This window comes from Antechinus flavipes, chromosome 3 (genome assembly GCF_016432865.1).
Source record: "Antechinus flavipes isolate AdamAnt ecotype Samford, QLD, Australia chromosome 3, AdamAnt_v2, whole genome shotgun sequence".
Classification (NCBI taxonomy): Eukaryota; Metazoa; Chordata; class Mammalia; order Dasyuromorphia; family Dasyuridae; genus Antechinus; species Antechinus flavipes.
The window spans coordinates 383,243,782-383,259,704 of NC_067400.1; the positions used below are offsets into that span (position 1 = coordinate 383,243,782).

The 15,923-nt window shown below is 33.4% G+C and overlaps 1 protein-coding gene and 1 long non-coding RNA gene across 2 annotated transcripts; both read right to left on the minus strand.

Annotated features, from left to right (window-relative positions):
- Nucleotides 1-915: 915 nt before the first annotated feature.
- Nucleotides 916-3,098, minus strand: LOC127554425 (uncharacterized). Its single transcript, XR_007951982.1, has 2 exons — nt 2,748-3,098; nt 916-2,641 (listed from the first exon to the last, which is right to left on the minus strand). It is a non-coding gene; the product is annotated as an uncharacterized LOC127554425 (long non-coding RNA).
- Nucleotides 3,099-3,852: 754 nt separating this feature from the next.
- Nucleotides 3,853-15,731, minus strand: MAIP1 (matrix AAA peptidase interacting protein 1). The gene is made up of 5 exons (XM_051985925.1): nt 15,189-15,731; nt 12,083-12,154; nt 10,962-11,088; nt 5,535-5,682; nt 3,853-4,105 (listed from the first exon to the last, which is right to left on the minus strand). The coding sequence occupies exons 1-5, from the start codon at nt 15,666-15,668 to the stop codon at nt 4,027-4,029; spliced, it is 906 nt and encodes a 301-aa protein (XP_051841885.1). The 5' UTR covers nt 15,669-15,731; the 3' UTR covers nt 3,853-4,026.
- Between the last annotated feature and the right edge of the window lie 192 nt (nt 15,732-15,923).

Consider the following 15,923-nt stretch of genomic DNA (forward strand, 5'->3'; position numbering starts at 1 on the left):
AGAATTGAGTCTGAAAAAGAGAAAACATAACATGATGGTATTACAGCAAGCCTTGTCAAATCATTCTTCTTAAACATAATCTAATAGTCCGAATATAGACTATTCTCTTTAAATCTGCCTTGTATAAAACTTATCTGCAGCCTATAATCGTTTTTCAGGATATGCCAATATATTTCCTTTTCTTTCAAAAGAATCTCATTTTGGAGATAGACTCTACATTACAGGATAACCTATATATTTGGACTAATATGGAACAAAGCTGGATATTCATCTCTCTTTGATCCCTGATTTTGAAATAATGACAGATTTCAAGTAAAATTAATTTGTTTATTTTTTAAAATTGTACTTTAAAAAGGGGAAAGACAAGAAAGTAAATATAGATAACCTCACATTTATATATGTATGCAAGACTAATTTTATCCTTACTTCTTGGTTTATTTTTCTTGCAGTCTTCAGTGATTTTTCTTTATGAACTCTACTTTAATGGACTTATTTACATTGGTGCCTAAGATAACCCTATTATCTCTTCCTCCTAAGATCCAAGATAACTTTGAAGCAAGTCTAAATATTCTTTTGCCACTTACCATCCTTCTCCTTGCTTAAAAAAAAAAAAAAGTTACTTGAATTAGAGACACAATTTAAGCCTGTGTCTCCCTTATCATACTAAAAATCACACAACCCTCCTTCCTCCCCAAAAAGGTCATGACATTATTTTCCTTATGAGAATAAATAGATAAAACTACCATGATTAGCCACTAGGCAGTTGATCCTTGATTTAGTCCATCTTAGGTCACAGTATACAACATGATTACTGTTTGCAAAAAAGAAACAAATAGCATGTGGGCAGTATACCTGATTTAAAAATTTTTAAATAGCAGAATATTCTTGTTATGAAGACCTAAAAGTCTGTAAGAATTGATATGAAGGCTTTCTTTATTAATAAAGACTCACACTTGTATAAAGCTTGTGTTTACAAAGCATTTTCCTCACAACAACCCTGTGAGGTAGGTAATGCAAGTACTGTGGCTGCTTAGAAGATCTCGCATATCCCAAAGATACGGACTTTTCTTCCAGTGGTGTCTCTACCCATAAAAACCCTTCAGATCCTATGTACTTCCTATCCATGTTGAGGATTCTAGACAAAACGGTGGAGGATGTCTTCTAAGGTTTTTTTTTTTTTTTTTTTTTTTAATGTGCTAGTATTATCCCCATTTTTACAGATAAGGAAACTGATATTCGGAGAGATTAAGTGACTTGTTTGCTCCCAATCACAACTGTGTAAATCCAAACTTCCTGATTCCTATCCTTTTGCTGTTTTCACTGTATGATGCTTCTCAAAAGGGTTAGGATTAGCAGGGAGATTTTCATAAAGAAGGCCCATCTTAAAAGATGGGTAGGATTTAGATAGTGGAGAGGAAAGTAAAGCATCCTGAAAAGCAAACTGATGTACGATAATTCTTATTGACTTTCTGCTTTCTAATTCCTATAGCATTCAAGACTGCGTGGCACTTATATATTGTCTTAAATGACTTGTTGAGTTCTATGCCATAGTATTATTCTCTAAACAAGACCATATCATCTAAAGGTACATTTCATTTAATGCTTCAATTAATTCCACAAAAATACATTAGGTGGTGAAGCAATATTTTCAGGAACAGTCAGTTACATAGGAATAATGTTATTAATTACACATTAACAATGTTATCAGAAAATGATTTTAGCTAGGAAAACTTTCCTATGCCTTTTTTTCCATCTCCTGCAGAAACCTAGCATAGTACTCACAAGAGTAAATGCACAATGAACATTTACTGACTGACCACAGTGGAAAGAAATTCTGGCTAATCTGAATATTTTTCTTTTTGTCTCAAAATGCACTGATAACAACCGAAATAATTTACAAGTATAAAACATCTTTTAAGGCATCAAGATTACTAGGTTTAAAACTCACTGACCTTGCAACAAATTTTTAGTAAGAGATCTTTGGTTTTTATGTTATATAAATAAAAATGTAGTTTGTAAACTAAGCCTGGCCTAAAACTGAAAATAAGGCAAACACACACTGGCCTCAAATCATATCAATGATTTTTTTTGTCCTTTTTTAAAGACACATTGACTCATTATTATGTTTTATATTTCTAGGCAATGTAACCAAGAAGCAGCTTCATATCAAAACAAAATTTTCACCTGCTTTATTTATTTAAAAAGTGTTATGATAATTTCAAAATTATAAGCATGTCATTTTGAGAGTTTTAAGGATTTTCCTGGAGATAGAATACAACAATAAAGTCCATGTAAAGAGAAAATTTTTTCCAGTTTTTTTACTTGATTTTAAAAAGGCTATAAAAACAAGCCATATATATATATATAAATTATGTGTTGTTATATTACTCTTAAGTATTGGAATTCAACAATCCCAAATTTGAGAAGGATAAGCAGGGAAAACACAGTAGACACAATTGAGTGCTACTCACCACCAAGCTGAAAATTTGATTTTAATTATTATAGGGGCTGAATTGCTTTGAATGGTGCCTATCACATTACATGCAAAATGCCACTTAAAAGTTCCTTGAAATGAGATAAAACTTGAAGTTCTTGATTTTTCTATTGACAGCTTTATTTCATCCATGTAGCACAAAACAACCTGGGAAAAATATGAAAGGCAAATCAATCAAATATTTATGAAAATGACAAAGAAATTTTGAGTAAGAAAGCTAAGAAAGCAATTGGTAGAGGGAGTGGTGACACACCTGTAGTCCCTGACATTGGGGAAGCTGGAACTCTGAGTTGCAATGGGCTAAAGCCAACTGGTTGTCCACACTAAGTCTAGCACCAAAGTCACGAGTTCCAAAGGTGCTGCCCTTAAGTGAACTGACCCAGGTGAAAGCAATGGAATCAGGCTCATGAGGTTTTGTACCTCCAGCTTGAGTGACAAAAGGTCACAGAGTCTTAAACAAAAAAAAGGGGGGAAAGAGTAAACAAGAGAGAGAGGAGAAAAGAAAGGGGAAAGGTTGAGGGAGAAGGAAGAGAGGGAGGAAGAGTAAGACAGATAGACAGAGAAAGAGACAGAGTGAGATATAGAGAGACACAGAGAGAGAAAGAGAGAGAGAGAGAGAGGAGAGAGAGAGAGAGAGAGAGAGAAAGAAAAAGGCAGGCAATACTGGAAAAAAAGCCCTGAACTAGTAAGACCTGCTTTTTACTTGGAAATAAGTCTGCTATTCCTAAACAGCTGAAAATCATTTTGGGCCCAAGCCTATGTCATTGTGGGAAAAATAGTGAACTGAGGATCATAAATATTGGGCCTGCCATTAATTAGCTGTATAACTTTGGACAAGTCACTTAAGTCCATGTATCTTAGTTTTCTTATCTGTAGAATGATGGTTTCCAATTAACATACTCAACTAAATACTCTGTTCCAACCTAACATTTTAATTATTTGAGGTTTAGAAGTTGGTGAATTTACTTCAAGCTTTTAAACTTCCTGTACATATATTTGCCTGTGAAAGATGAATGGTATTCAGGTATAGGTATCTTCCCTTGGCAACCACTATCTTATCAAAATACTCAGTTGGTTCAAAATCACAATTTGTGTGACTTTCTCAGCAAAACTAGTCTTCTCAAGAGATGAATTTTATTTATCATTAAAAAGAAAATAACACAAAAAACCCTTATAGTGGACCTGATTAAATTCTGTAAGTGAATTAAGCACCAAATATTTAAGTCTTTAGGGTTTTGTAATCCCTCTATAAAATCCCTCTTGTAAGGGCAATAAAATCCATGCCTGATGGCATATGCGTAGTGATCATTTACAACATCAAAAAGTCTAGTTTTTAAAAAGTATTTTATATAAAGTGGTGAGGATCTGCAAATTATTTTATTGTGTCACATCAAGATACTGTAAATATTTCAAATACAAAATTAATCCACAGAATAGATTATGTGGAGATCAAATGATCCAAAAAGTTCTATTTTTAGTTTGTCACAGCAGTTCTTAAAAATCCAAAAGCTGATTTTCCAAGAGAAAGATGATTATTCTAATAATTTCGAATGTTCAACCCTTGCAATTGTCCAGTCAGGTTTCACTCCTTGTGTAAACTCTCTCTGAAATCTAAAACAAAAGATAGCATAAAGAACTCATAATAAAATCAATTGTAAAATACTTGGATAATTATATAATTTATAATTATCTTATTTTTTAAACAATCAACTAAGTAGCAAATATCTATCTAATGATAAATATAAACCAAAACAAAGAACCTCTACCTAAGCAAAACATTTAATTTACCAAATGAACAACCAAAAAAATTGTCATATAACTCAAGGGTATGTTCATGCTTTAAATGCATATTTTCTGGTGACTAGCCAAATTAAAATTAAGACTATTTCATTATTTGATATGCCTCAGTATCACATGACAAAATAATAATTTCTTAATTATCTTTGCAAGTAGTATTCACACATAAAAATATATAATGAATGTCTTTCTTTATCCTGCTGCTTTGGGTATTATTTTGTAAAAAATAATTCTCATTCATTCAAATACAAGTAGATTTTCTTTGCTTCTTAATATCTAAGGAAATATTCCTTATCTAGGCATTAGGACTGACACAGTGCTTAAATAATCATTTGTTAAATTAAATTGATGTCAGCACCAGAACATGCTTCAGTGCTCTAGTGTCACCCTTTCACCTAAATTTTGCCAAATATATAGGTATTACACTTGTTTTTATTATCACTACTTTATTATAAAATAAACTATCAATACTGACGGTAACTGTTTCAAAACCAACAAAGAATAGAGTCTACAAAACTAATTTGAACTTTTTATTAAGATATGCTGGGCTCTCTATGATCAAAGGAAAAATCTAAAGAAATTAAACTTTAAAGACATAGAAATGAAGAATATAATTTTTTTTTTAAGAACTGTCAATTAGCTAGTTGCTGACAAGGGAATGAGAAAATGAACCTCTCTCCCTTCTTTGCAGGTGGGAAGCTGTAGATGTAGGATACAAATATAATGTTAGATGTGGTTGATATATTTCTTTGTATTGCTCAATTGTCTTCCCCCTCCTTCTCCTTTATTTTTTGTTTTAAGGGATATTGAAAATTGAAAGCAAAAACAAATAAGGTCAATAATGTAGTAACTACTTTCTTACCTCTAGAAACATCTAATGTTTTTTCCTTAACTGGCTATTATTAAAGCAAATATTTCATATCTTTACAAATACATTTTATTATTAAAAATGATTGATTTTGACAACTAAGAATTGTGGTACTGATATTCAAAGACCAAATAGTATGAGAACACAGTATTTAGTCTCCACAAGCATTTCATGATCCATCTGTCATTTGACTAAATTTCAGCACTATTACTATCTCTTAAGTTTATGAAATCAAACCTCTATAATTCATATAGTATTTCTTTTTCCTCAATCCTTTTAAAAATTATATATATTTTTTTATTATGAGGTTTTACTCCTTGGTATCAAATTTTCTACTCTCAAGAGGAGGAAACAAAGAAATTTCAAGAGACTTACTCATAGTTTGCACTAAGAAGTTGTTTAGTTTCTACATTCTGATCCCCTAGTTGAACTTGAAATATTTTAGTTCCGCTTAATGTCTCATCAGGGAGTTTGGCACTGGTTAGATACCAAAAACACATCAGGATATGAACAAATTTCCTTCCTTGATAAGAAAAACAAACAAAAATATATCAAATACACAATATTCAATAAGTTCAACATTCAAGATTTTACAAATTATTGTCCCTATAGCTATTATCAGTGAATGTAATATAGCTATAATGTAAAAGGAAAAAAAATCAGTGAAGAGCAGTAAAAAAAAATATAATTCTAACAAATGTTCCTTAACAACCATCATACCATTTTTCTTTTCTTTTTTAATTATAGCTTTTTATTTACAAAACATATACATGGGTAATTTTTCAACATTAACCCTTGCAAAATCTTCTGTTCCAACTTTTCCCTCCTTCCCCCCACCCCCTCCCCTAGATGGCAGGTAGTCTAACACATATTAAATATGTTAAAGTATACATCATACCATTTTTCTAAAAATAAATTAAAGCTACCTCCCCAGATTAGCATAATAATTCTAGACAAAAAACCAGAATACATACAAAGTTTTGTCAACAAGATTACTAAAGAAGAAATTGAAATATGAAAATGTGGCAACCCCAAATTGACAAATGAGACTAATCTAAGCTAGTTTACTTTGCTGTACCTAATAAATAATGAACATAAATTAAAAATAGGAGGGCCACAACTACAAACATTTGTGGTAAAAATATTATTTGCTTAATGCACTTTAGCAAATACATCAACATTGCAAATATACAACTACAAACTCTGTGTGTGTGTGTGTGTGTGTGTGTGTGTGTGTGTGTGTATGTGTATGTATGTATATGCATGTGTATGGAGTGGCTGACAATTAATAAACTCAGAAGTCTCTCTTTTAAATTTGTGACATGCAAAAAAACAGTAAGATTTTCATATAATGGCAAGTCAAAAGGTGCACAAAGAAAGGATGAATTAACTTGGTTGGAGAAAAAAAACATTAAAGAATCTCAAAAATCAATTTTATTTCCAAATCAACAGAAACTGTCTTCCATTGAAAAGTAGGAAGAAATAAATATAAAATTATCATGATCACACCAGATAGAATGTTGTTTAATTTCTACATTCTGATCCACTAGCTGAATCTGGAATATTTTGGTTCCAATTAGAGTTTTATCAGGGATATTGAAATAGTCTTTCTATGAAAAGCACTTTTACGGAATATTGTTTCTATTCAAATCAGAAACCAACTGGTGTGAACAAAGTAATCCTTCAGACTATCTGAAAAATTGTAATCCATTTAAAAAAGTTATTTTTTTACCAACTAATGACCTTATGTATCAGATATATGCATATACTTTCTGCAGATCCTAAATTGACAAATCACCATGAAGTTTTACATATGCTTTCTGCAGATTCCTAAATTAGCAAATCACTGTGAAGTTTTTGCAAATATATTCTCAACTTATTCAACATATATGGATTCCCCAAATAATGTAATTTAATATTTAATTTAATGTAATTCAACATTCAAATTGACCACAAGAGAGAAAAAGAATAAAAAGAACAATCTATTTTAAGTTACAAAGCAGAACACAGTTTATTTAAATTCAAACTGACTTCTTATAGGCCCTCTTTTCATATTGAATCTATAGTACAGTAATTCATTTTCATAATTAAACTAGAAAAAATACTGGACTTGGAATCATAAAGCCTGGGTTCAAGTTCTACTTCTGATTGCCATCTATACAATCTTGGGCAAATATTTAACTCCTCTGGGCCTGTTTCCTCATGAAAAATGAGAATGATAGAAGCAGCATGGTATGTCTGATAAGGGTGTTAAACTTGGAGTCAGAAAGAACTTGATTTAAATCTTATCTCTGCCACTAGCTGTGATCACTGGAAAATCCCTTGTACCTTGCAATCTCTTTCTGTCTCAATTTCCTAATGTGCAAAATGAAAAAGATAGTTCTCTCTTAAAGAGCTATTGTGCTATTCAAATGGTGCAATATTTGTAAAGTGCTATCATTAAAGCACTACATAAACATCAGTTTATATGTATTGCAGAATTGTTTTAAAGGAAACATTGCATAACTAGGTAAAGGAGTTGTTGTTGTGTGTGTGTGTGTGTGTGTGTGTGTGTGTGTGTGTGTGTGTGTGTAACAAACACACACGGGAATGAGGCATTGTCCATAAGTATTTTTGAACAATAAAATAATGCAAACTTAAAAATAATTATAAAAAGAAAATCTTTCTGAAATGCAGTCTATATTTTTCTTCCTTCTTAAAACAAATATCACAAATTAGGGGAATACTGAAAGAAGGCTGATCAAATATATAGATAGGAGAATAATTTATGACCAGACAAGACACAGAAAGATTCAAAAGTGGTTAATAATTTTTATTATATTAACATTTTATTTTGTATAAACAAAATGCATTTAAAATTAGAAAAACAATTGGGGGAAATAGCTTTGTAACAAGTATCTCTGATAAAGGTCTTATTTTTTAAAAACATAGTTAAGGAACTTAACGAAATTGATAAGAATAAGAACCCTTCTCTAATTTATAAATGGTCAAAGGACACTAAGAGTCAGTTTTCAGAGGAAGAAATCTCAATTATCAATGTTACGCATTAGTGTTTGACTCTTTGTTGCATTTGGCATTTAACTCTTGACAAAAATACTGGATAGTTTACCATTTCCTTCTCCAATCAATTTTACAGATGAGAAGCTGAGGCAAGCAGAGTTAAGTGACTCGTCTAGAATCACACAGCTATTAAGTGTTCGAAGTCAGATTTGATCTCCAGAAGATGAGTCTTCTAACTCCAGGCCTGGCACTCTATTCATGACTCCACTTAACTGCTCAATATCAATAGTCAAATGTAAAGATGCTTTAAATAACCAATAGAAACATGCAAATTAAGACAACTTCTGATGTACTTACTACCTCATACTTGGCAGATTGGATGACAGAAAAGGAAAAATAACAAATTTTAGAGAGGTTGTAGGAAAGCAGGCATATTAATATACTGGTGATGGAGTTATAAACTGGTCCAGTCACTGGGAAAAAAAATCTGAACCTATGTCTAGAAAGCTGCTGAACTTTGCATACCTTTTGTCCCAGCAATGCTGCTACTAAGTCTATACCTCAAAAAAAAAAAAAAAAGGTGAAGGACCTATGTATACAAAAATATTTATAGTAGCTCTTTTTGTGGTGGCAAAGAATTAGAAATTGAGGAAGTACTCATCAACTAGTAAATGGCCAAATAAGTTATGGTACATGAACAGGATGGGAAACTATTGTGCTTTAAGAAATGATGAAGGAATACATAAATGAAAAATGAAGTCATTTCAGAAATGGGAAAATAACATATAAGATAACAATATTGTAAAGGCAAACAATTCTGAAGGACTTAGGAACTCTGATCAATACAATGATCAACCACAACTCTAGAGACCTCATAACACATGCTACCAACTTTCAGATGAAGAGATGACAGACTCAGAATGAAGACTGAAAAATGTTGCTTTTAGAATTTTGTGAAGAGGATTAATGCAGAAATGTGTTTTGACTGACTATACATGTTTGCAATAGGTTTTGTTTACCTTGCTTTCTCGATGTAAGGGAAGGGGAGGTAAGGAGAGAATTCAGAGTTGAAAACAAAATAAAACTGAATTTTTAGAAAAAGCAAATTAGCAACATCTATTAGTAATTTCTGTTAATAAAACTTTCTCATTATCCACAAAAAACCTCCAAAAGATAATATATGAGATAATCATCTTTTCTAGATCATCATCATTAACATTCATGATTATTATGTGTTGTAGTAAAGCAATATCCTCAGGGTATTGTTGAATTGTTTGTCACCATAAAAACGTCTCATATTGCTAAACTTTTCAGCTAGGCTGCAATAGGTTTTATATTTGAATCTTCCTTAGTTGTAAAAATATCAGCATTTCTTCCTTTAATAATACTATTATTCTTTCTAATTTGCTGTAAGCTAGAAAACCAGATAAATATGTTTATTAGAATCAGTTATAAGATAATAGTTAATGGACTTTCAATTCACTTAAGAAATTTAAGCTGCTCTCTACTGGGTACTGGCAACATAAAGACAACAAAAAATAGCTAGTTATCCAATTTGGTTAGAAATTAAAATTCCCAAGGAGAAATGCCTAAAACTTCTGGAACGGTAGATGGAACCAGATCCAGGAAGGCTTTAAAAGCCAGATCAAAGAGTTTTTGTTTTATCCTAGAAAAAAAAAAAGGGAAGTCATAAAAAATTTTTGAATGGGGGGAAATTACAAGATTAGACATGTCTTAGAATGAGTTGGACAGACACAGATATAGTTCTTATTTGTTTTATTTGACAATATTAATGTTATAAGGAAGGTTTCCACGTGGGACTAATAGAGAGGAAAAAATAAGTGAAGAGAATATTAACAAGACCTTAAAAAATGTAAAAAAAAAAAAAAAAAAAAAAACCCAGAAACTCTAAAGCAGCCACAAATGAGGCAATTTGTTACTACTATAGTTAAATTTAATATCCATTAAAAAATAACTTCACAGGGGCGCTAGGTGGCGCAATGGATAGAGCAACAGCCCTGAAGTCAGGAGGATCTGAGTTCAAATCTGACCTCAGACACATAACACTTCCTAGCTGTGTGACCCTGGGCAAGTCACTTAACCCCAATGCCTTGGGGGAAATAAAAAAAAAAAAAAGCAAAAAACCCCCTTCACATTAACTTCACATTTATTGTTTCATATGCAATATTTTTTATTTGTTATGTATTAGAATGCTTGTGTTGTTTGTTAAATTCATGGTAAAAATAAAAGTTTACCATTCTACTCAGATGTACTATAATCAAGTTACACACAATTTAGTTTTGAAACTTAACTTGTTTTCAAATTCTTATTAAATAACCAGGATAGGTGATATTATTTATCAGTTCTTAGCTGATACAATGTAGTTTAGTTTTTTTCTTCCTTTACCTTACATCCAAACCTATCTCCACTCACTGAGAAACTTTTAAAACTAAACTCATATTTACTTCCTTGAAAACTCAAGCCAAATTATGACTCATGAATAGGGCAAATTCAAAAAGAAGGTAATACATCTCAAACTGATGATTTTCTTCAATCTGAGATGTGATAACATCTTTAAGTAGCATAAAGAGAATGATAGAGAAAAGCTTTGAGCAGTTTTATAGTTCATTCTGAGTCAGGTTTTCATAAAATAGGCTTATTATTTCAGTATTCTTAGATCCTATAAAATCAAAGCGACACAAGAAAACTATCCAAAAGCAATGTAGATCATAATTTTGGAATTATGTGTCTGAATTCATCTTTGTCACTATGGATAATTCAGATGTATATGTCAATTCATACCTTTATCATCATAGTAAATGGAGATGTCACCTGTTGCAGTATATACAATTTCATCTAACTCAGCAGCAAGTGCAGTCTTATAGTTGTCAGGCAGTGAAGCAACTTTTTCCTTCAACACTTGGAGTACCTGAGTTTGGAAAAATCAAGCCAATAGTTTTATTGAATTCACCAATTAAAATATGATTTCAAAGACTAAATAGCGCTTAGGAAAAAAAAAAAAGAAAATACATTTTCTTTCTCATTTCTAAATTTTATTACTATGTTTAGCAATCCTCATGTAAGTAGCTCTAAATAGTCAAACAAATTATTCGTGATCCAAAGTTGTAAAAAACTATTTAAACATGTCACTTTATCTTTAATTATGTTACAATTTAGTTATTTTTATGTTTGTTTTATGTGTTATACAGAAGTAACATCAAAGAAATCATTAAACAATATAGAGGTGAGCCAATCATGTAGTCAGAGTGAGGAATAGTAAACAAGGAAGTAAACACAGTAAAGTACCCAGCCAATCAATATTCAGAGATCTCAAAGAGCCACCCCAATGTGCTAGGTGGAACTCCTGTAGAAGATTTATGGGAAGATATTGATAACAGTTACATAGCATGAGAAGGTATAGATGACTTGTGAACTTTAATAATGGAGGAAGGATGCATATTGATAAGATAATATTCAACAAACTACCTGAAACTTACATGAGCTAAAATATCAGAGTTCACTGCTTTGACAACTTCTAAAAATAATCAATACTACATATATTGCTGTAAGATTTGCAAAGCACTTTACTTATGTTATTCTCTCATTTGATCTTATAAGAAAGATATGATGATTAATCACATTTTACAAGTGAGGAAACTGAGGGTAGGAGAGGTTAAGTCTTTTCACTGGGGTCACGCAGTTAGTGCGGTAGGACTGTCTTTCCAATTCCAAATCTATCACTGCATCCCACCACCACCTATCTGGCAGCACACATATATAATACTGGCATTCTTTGGGAGTGCTTACAAAGAATATTTTGTTATATTTCAAATACATAAAATTAGCGCTTAATATAAGATCAAAGTATTAATTTTTTGTTTGTTTGTTTGTTTTTTTTTAAAGAAGAAAAATTATTATTTTACCTCCTTGGTTACAAGCTCTTCTAGAAGATCAAATTTACACTGAGAAAGCAGCTTAGATACATGAGCAAAAGCCTTCATCAAAAAAGAAAAAAAAAAGAGATTAGATATTTCACAATACCAAGAAAGAGGCTTTTCCTTTTATATACAAGTATAAACAATACACACTATAGAAGAAGAACATGAGATTTTTCAGTAGTAATTGACTCAAAAGTATGCTAAGTTGGACACGACTCTCAACATTTTACTCATAGAAGAAAAAATAGAGGCAGAGAAAAGTTGGTAGTGGTATTCCCATTTGAAAAGGATGCAAGCAGTGGGACTTTTGCAATGAATCAGATTTAGAAGAGATCTACTCTTCTACATCTGCCAAACATTTTTCACATGGTCAAGAATGTGAAGGATTTAAATTCTATTTAGAATCTTAATTATATTATAGTTACTGTAAAGAAGACTGTCAAATTCCTATGATTCTCTAGGGGAGAGAATAAGCAGTTATTTAGTTATTATTATGCCAGAGACTGCTAAATACTTTCCAAATATCTCATTTGACTCTGCCAACAATCTTCAAGGTAGATATTGTTATTGTCCCCATTTTGCAGTTGAGAAAACTGAGGCAAACAAATTAAATGACTTGCCCAGGATCACATAATTAATGTCTCAAACCATATATGAGATCTTCCTGATTCTAGACCTAGCACTCAAACTAGTGTACTACACACATATAAGCCTGTCTGAATAAATGTATATAAATATAAATTACACACACACACACACACACACACACAGAGTTACATTTATAGTATATAATATAATATATTTCAGTATTCATTCCACTATACAAAATGTACACTATATGTATATATATATGGGACATATATATGTATATATGTACGTATATGTTTGTATGTATATATGGTGGAGCAGAATAAGTAATTTGGAATCAGAGGTCCTTAATTTGAGTGACTCTGGTCAAGTTGTTTAACCTTTGAATGTCCTAGACCCTAAGCTGTTGATCAGCATTGATAGAAGTAGTTTTTTTTTTTAATTGGGAGTTGCTTGCACTAATGAAATCACAAGTTTGGGCCTTTTTTTTTTTTTTTTTTTTTTTTTTTTGAGAGGGGGTGACTTTTCATATATGTCTCATTTTCTTAGATTAATTGTAAACTTCCTGAAGGAAGGATAGGTCTGTGTCCTAGCATGGTACTACATATACTCTAAATATACATCTTCATTCATAAATATGGAAATATTAGTTATATGATCCTCACATATATTTTTCTTCAAGAAGATAGCAGAATCATTCTGCCATAATACAGTATTGTCAAATATGTACAATACCTTGGTATAGTAGAAAGGACACTTGTTGGGAAGACAGAAAAAGTGGATTTTTCTTCAAGCACTGCTACTACTTAGTTTTGAGATGTCAAGTTAATAGTGTCTTCATGAAAAAAAAGGTATTGACCAGATCACATTTATAGTCTTTTCCACTTCTAAAATTCTATTATTCAGTGCAAAAAACCTCACCTACCCCATCTTATTTATTTATCACAAGTATCCTGATTCAGGGAAGTCAATTATTATTATCTCCATTTTACAGATTGACAAACAGGAAGGTTTACAAGGCTAGCTCAAGATCTAAACAGCAAATGACTAGAACTTGAGTCCATTTTCTCCACCAACTTTTGCTAATAGGAGGCTCTTTTTTCCCCACTTAGTTCTACAATTGTTTCTTTCTTTCTTTTAAATTATAGCTTTTTATTTACAAGTTATAAGCATGGGTAATTTTACAGCATTGACAATTGCCAACCTTTTGTTCCAATTTTTCCCCTCCTCCCCACTCTCTCCCCCAGATGGCAGGTTGATCAATACATGTTAAATGTTAAAGTATAAATTAAATACAATAATAGTATACATGTTAATAGGAGGCTCTTAATGACAACACTAAGTAATAAGACAAGTCTCACTCATTTCTCTTCCTTTCTTTACCAGTTATCTCTAACTATCTTTTGTCTTCCTCAAGTTTCCATGCCTCCTGAATATGTGAGAGTCTAATCAGTGGCATTCAGTCATTCTTTGGCCCAGCCAGGATTAAAGAAATATGGCATTTCTGATATTCAAAAAATTTCTAATCCTTGTATCAGAAAGTGTATCTGAACCATGTAAAAATAGTAAATTTCAGAGCTGGGATTTAAAACCAGGTCCTTTTTTTTTTGGGGGGGGGGGGAATTAAGCTACTGTATTCTTTGATCACTCAGGTATCTTTCAGCTATAAGTATAATTTGCTTATATGTTAAATATGTTACATGTATATGACACACACACATATTCATATCTGTATGTGGTCTCCTCTTTTGGCTTGTAAGCACTTTCAGAACAAGAACTATTTTGTTTTTGTATTTGTTATTTCTAGAACTTGGTACAGAATGGGAACACAATAGGCACTTAATAAATAAATGTTTATTGACTGGGGATAAGGCAAAAACAATCTTTTGAACACAGATACAATATTACAACCAATCACTTTATTTACTGTTTCAAGAATGTGAAGGATTTAAATTCTATTTAGAATCTTAATTATATTATAGTTACTGTAAAGAAGACTATCAAATTCCTATGATTAAATGTTCTGATGTTCGTTTGGTTGAGCTGTTCACGTCAAGGAAAAGGCAATGAATGATGAACAAAACACACCCGTCTTAAAGCCACAGGAACATTCATGACAAGACAGGTATTATCATAAGAATGTCTCTCTCCGAGAGCAAACATCAGAAACTGAACCTGAAATAATGAATAACCTTTATAAAAGTTTCATCTGATCCCCAATTCAGGCAGTTTCCAATAAAGAGTACTAAGTGGAGTTGGGCAGGTTCTCATAGATCTGTCCAATTCCCTCCTAATACAAATGAGGAAGCCGAGGTCAACTGTGTGAAATTAAGTGATTCGCCCCAAATCACAAGGATCCAGATCTTCCGAGTATAAATTTAAAGGAAACATTGGCACTGACAACCAGGGGTCATCCTTCTCCCTCCCCTCCAGACACACTTTAAGCCCCGAGGCATTGGGTTGCAAAGGATTAAGACGACTCCTTGGGAGGGGGAGGACAAACCTGCTTCGCTCCCTCGGTGAACTCGGCGATGCTGAACTCCTGGTCGAAATAGGCCCAAATGAGGAAGGCGTAGACTCGGGTGCGGAGCCAGACAAGGGGGTTGAACAGCCCCAAATACATTACCCTGGTCTGCTGCCGTGGCGGCTGCTGCCGAGGCGATTCCTCCGTGCTGCTGTAACTCCTCTCGGGAGGCGGGGGGCAAGGGCCAGGGCCCGGGAGGACGAAGGCGGCTGCAGCGGCGGCAGCGGGGCGTGGGGAAGGGCCGAGGAGGGGGCGGCAGCGGCGGCTGAAGCAAGGGGCCGTAGCTGCTCGGGCCCAGCCGGCCCCGGGGGCGCTGAGGCTGAGGTTGAGGCGGCAGCAGCAGCAGTAGCCAGGGAAGGGTGCCAACGCCTCTGCGGGTCCGAACCGGGCCGAGCGGGCAGCTCTGCCAGTCAGCAGCCGGGCGATAAGGAAGCGAGGCAGCTGAATGGCCAGCGCCATCTTGCCGGCCTTTCACCCCCACCTGGGCAGTGCAACCGCAAAAGAGAGTCGGGCAGGAAACTCAACAGCAGCAAGCCGGATCTGTTGCATTTGCTTCCGGAGAAGTCCGGCCATTTACAATTTTGCCTCCCGGCTGCAGTGACAACTTTTTTTTTCAATTCAGCCTTCCCTGACTGCCAATACCACCACTACCATCCCCAGCTTGGCTGACACGTGGGCCTTTTCTCTTGTTGGTCATGTTTCTGGACGGACAAA